The sequence below is a fragment of the Microtus oregoni genome, unplaced genomic scaffold (genome assembly GCF_018167655.1).
Source record: "Microtus oregoni isolate MIOR12 unplaced genomic scaffold, Mior012 000003F_ref0000135, whole genome shotgun sequence".
NCBI classification, from domain to species: domain Eukaryota; kingdom Metazoa; phylum Chordata; class Mammalia; order Rodentia; family Cricetidae; genus Microtus; species Microtus oregoni.
In genome coordinates, this window is record NW_024543062.1 from 62020912 (window position 1) to 62031654 (window position 10743).

At 44.9% G+C, this 10743-nt stretch overlaps 1 protein-coding gene across 2 annotated transcripts; it reads left to right on the top strand.

The window, feature by feature from the left end:
- Positions 1-259: 259 nt before the first annotated feature.
- Rab29 (RAB29, member RAS oncogene family) lies at positions 260-5955 on the top strand. Of its 2 annotated transcripts, XM_041646115.1 has the most exons (5): positions 261-747; positions 2941-3012; positions 3906-4087; positions 4786-4907; positions 5238-5955. In XM_041646115.1, exons 1-5 carry the CDS (start codon positions 624-626, stop codon positions 5350-5352), a joined length of 615 nt encoding a protein of 204 aa, XP_041502049.1. In that variant the 5' UTR covers positions 261-623; the 3' UTR covers positions 5353-5955. The 2 variants fall into 2 exon arrangements, with proteins under 2 accessions (XP_041502058.1, XP_041502049.1); XM_041646124.1 differs by lacking the exon at positions 2941-3012 and having other exon boundaries at positions 260-747.
- The last annotated feature ends 4788 nt before the right edge of the window (positions 5956-10743 follow it).

Here is a 10743-nt window from a genome sequence, read left to right on the forward strand (position 1 = left end):
CTGCGCCACCACGCCGAATTTTAGAATTGTTTTAAAATAGATTTCTGAATGTTTTAAAGTTTGAAAACTTTATGTATGGTTGCGCAAGGTAGCTATGAAACTACATTTCCCAAGAGTCCACTCGGCAACTCTCCACACTCTCCCGGCCTCTTCACCAAAAGGTACACTGGGAAATGTAGTGCTCCCAGCAGCTGGGCAAACAAGGCTGGCGAAAGAAGACGGGAAGTGCGCCGCCAGTGGCAGAACAGGGACCGGACAAGGACTCTGCACACCCCCAGTTTGGTGTGTGCGGTCAGAGAAGGGCCCAGGTCCTCTGTACCTAGCGGGTGGAGCAAGGTGCCAGTAGGGTTCACGCGCGGGCGAGCTGCTTGGAGGTCCCTGACGGGAAGGTGCCAACCGCAGGGGGTCGAGCTTGTACTCGCCCCACCCTGGCTGCGGCAGCGCGGGGAGGAAGCGCGCAGAGGCCGAGTGCAGAAGTTTCCTTTTCTGAACAGCTTCAGCTAGACAGGGTGGGGATGCATGACTTCAGTCGGAAGAAAACTCGGGGGGAGCCCAAGGGCTCAAAATAAGCGACTTCCCGAAAAATCAACATAAAAAAAAAATTCCTCTCCCCACCGCTAGCCATGGGCAGCCGAGATCACTTGTTTAAAGTGCTAGTGGTGGGGGACGCCGCCGTGGGCAAGACGTCACTGGTCCAGCGCTACTCCCAGGACAGCTTCAGCAAGCACTACAAGTCCACCGTGGGAGGTGAGAGGCCGCGAGCTGCCGGGAGCAGGCGTCGGGGCTTGCAGCGGGTAGTCGCTGGGTACTGGGGTCGTCTCTAGGGGGGTTCCCAACCTGTGCTGTCTGCCTGCAACGAACAGGCCAAAGCGTACAGGTGAGAGATGGAGAAGGTGGAGGGGTCTGAGTAGGGCGGTTCACGGCAGCCGGCTGTACTCTCCTGCAGCCGTGAGCTTCCCCGAGCAATTAATTAACTTCTCCAATCAGCGGAGGCAGCTGAGCCCGGGTTCAAGTGCGGGCTGGGGAGGGTTGCTCTGTTTCTCACCGGCATGGGCTGTGTTGAGGAGCAGAGCCCAGGAGTTAGGCAGTCAGGTGGGGAAGATTGGGGAACAGATTCTGGTTAGGACTAATGAGCCCAGTGGGTTGCTCTAATAAAGATAATTCGTGGACTTCGTGGGAAATGTGAGGAATTCAAGAAAGAATGTGAACTACACCCCGAGTGACCTCTCTTCCCACCCTTCTTCTCTAACGCTGGGGAAGGGAGGGGAAGACAGAAAGAAACACCAAAAGTTAATTAATTTCTTTCCTTAGTGTGGCCTTTGAACTTAATTGAAGGGAACCACCCCACCCCCACCCCCACCCCCACCCCCGCACCACTACAAGTAGAAGGTAGTTAATGAGGTGCTGATGTGAAAAAGTAATCTAAAATAAAAACTAAAATTTTTATTTAAAGCTTGTACCAATATAGATTTTGAAAGTGTGCACCAGTGTTCATATGAAAGTTGTTTTTAATTAGCTATTTACTTTGAAATGAAAACTTCAAAGGGTATTTGGCAAAGGATGGGAGAGATGACTCAGTGGGTAACAGTGCTTTATGCCAAGCTTGACTGCCTGAGCTGAGTCCCCAACCCCACAAGAGGGACAGAGAAAGAGACCCCCAAAGTTGTCCTCTGACCTCCATGGAAGCACTGTGGCATGAGCAGGCACACAGACAGACAGACACATATATATAAAACATTTTAATTTTTCAAAAGTATCTGGCAAAATTAAGGGCTTACTTAACATTTCAAAGACTGTGTTTTTCCTACAGTATGAATATAATTGACTCTGGAAAATTTGGGTTTGCTGGTTTGTCTCCCAGTGTTTATTATTATAAATTCTCCCTGGTTTTTACTTCTGTCGCAGATGTAGAATATGTTTCCAAACTGAAGTTACTCTGTTCCTCTCCTTGACAACTTTTCAAGCCCAGCATGGCTTTCTGTACCTTTAATTCCACGCTCAGGAAGATAAGTGGGTGCTAGCCTGCGCTTCACAACTCGGGAGGTTCGACTGACCCGCTGGCAGATTCCCGCATAGCTCTTACACTTCGTTCTCTGGAACCTTTTCAGTAATCCAATTCCTGCCTGACGTAATTACCAAAGTCTTACGGACGACATAGAGTCTTTTGTTGTGTTTTCCCCTTATACTGTTTGCTTAGATACCAACAGTGAAGCTGAATATAGAAGATACAAAAACAAAAATTGTTTAACTTAACTCATTTCCTTTGTCACCCTTACCTTTTCCCTGAGAAAAACCCCTGAAAACTTCCAGAAACCATCTAACCTAAGAAGAGGAATTATTCCCATAACATTTCCTATTCCTAGCCATGGGGTAATTAGTATCAAATAACCTGATCTGATAGAGGCGAAAACCCTGAATATCCTTTGAGTATGAATTGTGTCCCACGCTTACCTGCCGTGCAGACTCCTCTCCCCCAACTGAAGGCTTAAGCCTAAATGGAGTTTTAAGATTCAGGGGTTGTCTTTGTGTATTTATTCTGATCTTGTCCCTGGATTAAAAAATACTTTGTGGCCGGGCGGTGGTGGCGCACGCCTTTAATCCCAGCACTCGGGAGGCAGAGGCAGGCGGATCTGTGTGAGTTCGAGGCCAGCCTGGTCTACAGAGCTAGTTCCAGGACAGGAACCAAAAGCTACGGAGAAACCCTGTCTCGAAAAATCAAAAAAAAAAAATTTTGTGCGTGTGTGATTGCATGAACATGTGTATCATGACATACATGTAGAAGTCAGAGGATGGTTTGTAAGGTTTAGGTTATGGGCACTGAACTTGGGTTGAGAGGCTTGGCAAAAATCCCTTTAGCTTACCCACAGAACTATCTCACTGGCCCACCCCTGGATTTGTTTAAAGGCAGACTTAATTAAAGTAAAATATGTGTATTTTCAGTGGATTTTGCGCTGAAGGTTCTCCAGTGGTCTGACTCAGAGATGGTGAGACTTCAACTTTGGGATATTGCAGGTAAAATGGGAAGACCAGATGGGAACAAGGGAAGAAATTATTTAGCCAGTAAACTGCCTGGGGTCGGGTGGAGGTAGTGTGGAAATGGGATGGCAAAACTGACATCTTTTTTCTTCCTTCCTGAAGCTACAAGTTTGAGCTTCTCTGAGCTTTTGAGATGCTTCTGGCAGCATATTGCCCCAAAGACAAAAATGTCCACCACCTCTGTGTGGGTGGAGATGCTGTTAAGGTGGCAGATTGTCCCATGGTGGATACTCCCCTGGTAGGAGGGTGGGCTCTAGATCTTCAGCTGACTTTAGTGAGAAGCAAGATCTCCAGAAAATAAGACAGTGATAATGGTGGATCCTTATTCTATGCTGTTCTTCAGAGTATTTCTGATTTACTGGTTCACTGACCCTGTTGTGAAAGCGTTTATCTTACTCGGCACCTGACAGATCTGAAGCGCTCAGCCTGTTCTTCTTAAAATTGCACAGATAGTAAGTGGCAGACAGGGATGTGGGCGCTTCAGTTTGGAGACAGAATCTGCAGTGGAAGTGACCACATTTAATAATCCCTTAATGGGCTAGGCAGGGTCAGAAGGGAAGGGAAGGGGCCCTTTCTACCGCGTACAAAAACACCCTGTCCTCCAGTGAAGGGAGAGTAGAGGATATCAGAGAGGGTGCTCACTTTCAGAATCGCCCCTTTTTTCCTTTTTGCTTTTGTTTCTGTTTTTCGAGATAGAGTTTCTCTGTAGCTTTGGAGCCTGTCCTAGAACTCACTCTGTAGATCAGGCTGGCCTTGAACTCGCCGAGATCCACCTGTCTCTGCCTCTCAAGTGCTGGGATTAAAGGGCTTGTGCCACCACTGCCAGGCCCAGAAACACCTTTTGAGAGCTTTCTCTTCCTTCCCTCCAGGGCAGGAGCGGTTCACCTCAATGACGCGACTATACTATCGAGATGCTTCTGCCTGTGTTATTATGTTTGATGTCACCAATGCCACTACTTTCAGCAACAGCCAAAGATGGAAACAGGATCTGGACAGCAAGCTTACATTGCCCAGTGGAGAGCCGGTACCCTGCCTGCTCTTGGCCAACAAGGTGTGTGGCCAGTTTAAGTAAATGGCCCCTGGCATCTCTCAGTCACTAGAGTAAAGGTATTTAAAAGGCCCTGTGTTTCTGAGCATGTACATCCTGTTTTGTTTTAAGCTAGAGTCTGTGTAGCCAAGGCTAACCTAAAACTGACAGTCCTGCTTCTGTTGCTCAAATGCTATAATTAGTGCCCCAGTGCCTGGCCGTCAGCATGCCAGCATGCCTGGTTTGTCCCTTTCAAGCTGGCATTCACCTCTGCTTTCTTTTGAAGCGATATTGAGAAAGTGACTTTCTGTTTGTTTGTCTCTTTCTTTCTGTCTGTCTGTCTGTCTGTCTGTCTTTCTTTCTTTCTTTCTTCCTATTTTGTGTGGGGTGTGTTTTACTTGCATGTATGTCTGTATGCCATGTGTGTGCCTGGTGCCCAAGGAGGCCAGAAGACAGTGTCAGGTTCCGTGGGTCTGGAGTTACAGAGCATTGTCAGCTAGTATATCGGTGCTGGGAATTGAACCTGGGTCTCTGGGAGAGCAGTCAGTGCTCTTAACTGCTAAGCCAACTCAACTTTCCTGAGAGTGACTCTTGTTTTAAAGGAAAAACCTTGGCTGCAGATTTTAGGTGTTGGTGGTCTCAGCCATTGGTTGGAAATTGTTCTATATGCCCAGGTTCCCATGAAGGTTACGGTGTTGCCATTTATGTATTTTCTTTGTCAGAGTGATCTGTCTCCTTGGGCAGTGAGCCGGGACCAGATTGACCGGTTCAGTAAAGAGAACGGTTTCACGGGTTGGACAGAAACGTCAGTCAAGGAGAACAGAAATATTAATGAAGCCATGAGGTGAGTAGCTCTTAGTGTTCTGGGGACAGGCGCACAGATTTACTGTCCACCGTGGCTCCATGGGTCCTCTTTTCTGATTTCTGATCAAACAAGTACAGATCAAGCCCCTGGAATGTCAGTCTCCCTAAGATACTTGAGGATTCAGGGTGCTTAAGCCTGGTGTCTTCATGGAGGGCTGCCTGGTGATGAGATAGTGCCTGCCGCATCACCTTCTTTTTTTTTTTTTCTTTTTTTTTTTTAATGTTTTTATATTTTTTTACGCATCACCTTCTTCTCCAGTTACCTTCTCAGGCTTATTTCTCTCTCTCTTTTTTTTTCTTTTTTTAAAAGAGTCCTCGTTGAAAAGATGATGAACAATTCCAGAGAAGATGTAATGTCTTTGTCCACTCAGGGGAACTACATCAATCTCCAAACCAAGCCCTCCTCTGGCTGGACCTGCTGCTAGTTCTTTTAGGCTCCTTTTCTATCCTGGTCGCCGAGTCCACCTCTTCCTGTTGGTTGCCTACCCGGCATAAAATTCTGTTAAGAACATTTGAACTGTCTCTTGCCAACTGCTGCCCAGAAAGGAGGCCTGCCCCCTGGGGCTTGGGAAAGGCTGCCTGGGACCCATGTGCATTTTGGTTGCTCTTAGATCTTGTCTCTGAATTACTGTTGGCTCATGTAGTCCAACTAGAGTGTCCTGTGTGACCGTGGTCATCTCATCCCTCAACTGTGACATGAGTTTATGGGAAGGATTAAAAATTAGCACCGTGTGCTTGTTTGTGTTTGTGGTGCCCAGGATGAGACTCAGGGCCTTGCACATGCAAGCCTTAGCATCTGAGTTTGAAAATAATTCTCAGTGTCAGCAAGATGGCTCGGTGCATAAATGCATTTGTCACCAAGCCAGAAAACCTGAGTTCAGTCCCTGGGGACCACATGTTGGGAGAATTGACTCACACAAGTTTGTCCTGTGACTTAGACACACTCACCATGACACACTCTTGCTCTCACACATACAGAGTAAATAAGTAAATATCAAAAGTATGAATAAAATAATTCTCAAAGACAACTTGTGGTGCATATGCCTACAATCCTAGTACCTGGGTGGCTGAGGCAGGAGGATTAAATATACAGGCGCAGCTTGGGCTACATAGTGTAAGATCCCATCTTTAAAAATAATAATAGCAATATTTCTCTCCAATTTTTTTTGATATTTTTTTTCTTTTTGATGTAGAAAGACACCATGAGTTCAGACTGAGAAGAAATAAGATCAGATGGCCTTTTAGCCAAATTCCATTTTCTTTCAGATTCTTCCTGTATTGGATTTAACATTTCAACATCAGATTCTGGGGTGCAGAAGGAAGACATTGGACTGGTTTGGGGCTACTGGTGGGAAAACAGGATCATTATTAAAACTTTTAGTCACAATTAGCTTTACCTTGTCTTGGCTTCAAGAATAGTCAAGTTTTGGGCTGGAGAGGTGATTCAGCAGTAAAGAGCTTTCTGCTTCTAGAGAGAAGCTGAGCCTGACACCTAGCACCCACACTGGGAAGCTGACCACCTCCTGTAACCCCAGCTGCAGAGGAATTCATCGTCTTTGGTCTCAAAAAACACCTTATTCACATGCATATACAGACATACAATACATACATGGCATACACCTATCTATACATAATAAAAATAAATCTAAAAACAGAAGGTAAAGATCATCTTCAGCCACATTTAAAAAAAAAAAAGTCAAGCTTTTGGCTGGGAGTAGTGGTACTTGCCTATAATCCTGGCACTTGGAAGGCTAAGGCAGGAGAATTTAAGACCATTCTTAAATTTAAGAGACTATCAAAACAAAAAGAGTCTGGGGAGATAGCTCAGCTGCTCTTCAATTCCCAGCACCCACATGGTGACTCACATGGACTGTGACTCCAGTTTATGATGCTCCCTCCCTTCTGGCGTCCTCAGGCACTGCATGTAGTGAGCAGACATACATGCAGGTAAAACACTCATATGCTATGTTCCCATTCCTCCTTTTTAGAATGGTAATCCATATTCTGTGCCATTCTATGTTGGAAGTATGTAATTTTCTTACTTTTTTGATTTTTCAAGGGGTTACAATTAAGAGACCATTTTGAGCCTCAGAAGCAGAAATTTTGGGCTTTTGAACAGTGCCAAGACTATTAAAGACTATGGATGTTTGAAGTTGGACTAAATGAATTCTGTATCATGACACACCATAAGCCTATGGAAACCAAAGGTAGAATGAGAAATGTCCTCCATAAGCTTATATGTTTGAACACTGCCCCACCCAGCCACATCCAGTCTTTCTAGACCCCGGGCTCAAGCTAGAGCTTCATTCTTGTTAGACAAGACTCTCCCACTGAGCTACATCCTCAGCCCACTACCCTGTTTTTAAAGAACTACTTTAAAGGAATACTCCACTAATTTATTAATACTGATTTCTTAGGTACAATTGCCTGTAATGGTTCAATTCTTTTTTCGTTTGTTTCGTTTTGTTTTTTGAGACAGGGTTTCCCTATGTAGCCTTGACTGGCCTAGAACTCTGTAGCTCAGGCTGGCTTCAAACTCAGATCTGCCTGCCTCTGCCTCCCGAGTGCTGGGATTAAAGGTGTGCATCACCACTGCCCATCTAGTGATTCAATTCTTAATTTAAAAAAAGAAAGAAACAAAAATATCCCTAGTAATTCTTGAAGATTAACCATTTTATTTTGTTGTTGTTTTTTTTTTTTCCTTGAGACAGGGTCTCACATAGTTCAGGTTTGCCTAAAACTTCTGATCTCCTGCTGGGGTTGCAAGCGTGCACTAGGCCTGGTTGCAACCATTTTAAAGGCGGAATATTCTGTCTTTCCCTTTTGTTGACTTTTTGAGCATTGCTAGAAGCTGCTTTGATAACTCGTCTAGATTTTCTCTCATAATCGGTAGACATTATAATCCTAACAGTCATTAAAGAAGGAACTGAGGCCTATAAGATGCCTCAGTGGTGAAGACACCACCACACAGTTCTACCAACCTGAATTTGCTCCCAGTGCCAACATAAAAAGCTCAGCACCTACCTTTGATTTCAGCATTCCTGATGGCAAGATGATGGGTAGAAACAGCGAGCCTACTAACTAGTAGACCAGAAACTCTGGAGCACATAGTGCAACGGCCAGAAACCCTGTCTCAAAATCAACGTAGAAGGAAAGAACCGGCTCCTAGAACAGTGTTCTCTGACCTCCCACGCACACTGTGGAGTGCACATACCTGCACACACATACAGTGACTCAACAGTTTTTAAAAGAAGGAATTGAATTATAACGAATGCTTTTTCTACCCTGCCTATGTATAAGAAAATAATTAAAATGAGTAAGAAGAAATATTGCCATCTATGAGAAATGTGATTGTAATAAAAATAATTAGGACCACTTTATTTGGGCACTGCTTGGTGATGATGTCCTATTTCTCTTTCTATTGTTGTGATAAGAACCATGACTAGCAGCGGTGGAGGTCACACCTGTAATCCCAGCACTCGGGCAGCAGAGGCAGGTGGATCTCTGAGTTCCAGGATAGCTGGGACTATAGAGAGAGATCCTGTCTCAAAAACAAAACAAAAACCACCATGAATAAGAACAACTTGGGAAGGCGAGGATTGATTTCATCCTACCTCTGAAGGGAAGTCAGGATGGAACTCAAGCAGGAACCTGGAGGCAGGAACTGAAGCAGAGGTCCTGCAGGAGCCTCCAGGCAGGACCACCTACCCTGAGGTGGTATTGGTCACAGTGGGCTGCAGTCAACCACATCAATCATCATCAAGAAAATGATCACAGGCTTACCTTCAGGCCAACCTTATAGAGCATTTTCTAAATTGAAGATCCCTCTTTCCAGATGACCCTAGTTTGTGTCAAGTGGACAAAAACAAACTAAACAAAACAAAACCTTTTGGTACCCAAAGCCACGCCTCACCTGGTCTGGCCATTGCCTGAAGGACGTTCACCATCAACTGACTTCAATTGAAGTAACGGACTTCGAATATGAACATTGCACTGGGGAGATGGCTCAGTCACTACAGTGCTTCCATTGCAAACGTGAGGACATGAGCACTCACGTGGGAGGCTGAGCAGGCAGCCAGTCCAGCTACTCAGTGAGCTCCAGGTCAGTGAGAGGTCCTGTCTCAAAAAATAGGGTGGAAAGCAAGGAAGACAGCTAACATCAGTCTCCTGCCTGTGTGTGCGCACGTGTGCGTGTGCGTGTGCGTGTGCGTGTGCGTGTGTGTGTGTGTGTGTGTGATGTGCGCTCTCATCACCGCAGTCTCTCTCTGAGGATGAGTTTCCCCTTCAGACAACACATATTCTCTCCCTGACTCAAATAGGAGACAGAACTGTGAACAGAAGTGTGTTAGGACCCCCCTAAAGCACTGAGGCTGCCACTCTTGCCACACATACAATACCCTGCGGAACCTGCTAGAGCCTGAGAGAAATGAGCACTTCACCTTTCAACTCAGCATAGCTGGGCCAGCAATTCATTCCATAAGTATTGATTTTCCCTCTTGGTCTCTATCACTTAACTTCTACTCTTGCATGTGTGTCTCATGATGGCCTTGCTTTTGCTTGTGCATTGCTCCATTAGGTCTTAGGACTGTTGTGTATGTTTCCCCACCAGTCATGTAAGGCTTTCTCCGCTACCCCCCAGTCACACCTCATACAGCCCTTACTGCTACATACTTTCTTCTTTCTCTCATCCTATAGCCTGCTCTTTTTACGGCTTAATTATAATCTTCCACTGCCTTTAACAATCTCTGAAATCTGTGGACCCCAACAGGATCCCAACTTTTCCTTTCTAGCTATGTTTTTTGTTTGTCTGTTTTTGTTTTTCAAGACAGGGGTCCTTTGTGTAATAGCCTTAGCTATCCTGGAACTCGCTCTGTAGGCTAGGCTAGTCTCAAACTCATAAAGATCCACCTGCCTCTGCCTCCCAAGTGTTGGGGTTAAAGGCGTGTGCTGCCACTGCCCAGCTTCTAGCTTTGTTTTACCAATCTCAATTTTCCTTTTTTCCCCCCAAAGTTAATCTAATACTTTCTCCTCCTTACTCATTCTAGTTCCATTCCACTTCTAATCTTACCAACAGAAATCCAAGTCTATTTCATGTTATCCTAGGTCGTTTATCTCCAACAGTTACTGAAGATAAAGGGGCCACTCTTACTGACTGGCTAGTGCATGGTGGTAATATCAAAATGATACAGTTATTCTCCTAGTCAATACCTTACTCAGACTATAGCGTTACACAGGCACCCAGAGCTCCTGGACTGATGGATTATTTTCTGAATTACACACTCAACACTACCACATCCAAGTCCCACTTGAACACTGTAAATATGGCAACTGAACGAATAAGGCTGATAAAAAATAATAATAAACCAACCAAAAAAATTGTCAGATAGGTAAATCTAAAGAAAAACCAATGTGAAGTGCTATAAATAAAAATCACAGTAAGTCAAATAAAAAAAACTGTGAAAATTCTCAGAAATAGAGTGAATGAGGGATGGGATAGCATATCTGCACTTGAAGACAAGATGGGGGAACTGGAACAGTCCTACGAGGGCAAAGGGAAAATGAGAAGGGACCAGTGACCATCCCAAAAGACATGAGATGCCCTGAAAAGACCAAAATCATGGGGGATAAGCATAGAGAAGCATCTCATCCTAAAGTCATGAAAAACATCTTCAAAAGAGTCAAAATAGAAAACTTCCCAGAGAAAGAAACATCAACTCACATTGAAAAGCAGGCCCATCAGAATAACATGAAATTATTCTTCTGAAACTTTAAAAGCAAGAAGGGCTCAGAGTGATGTATTTCAAGTTCTGAAAGGT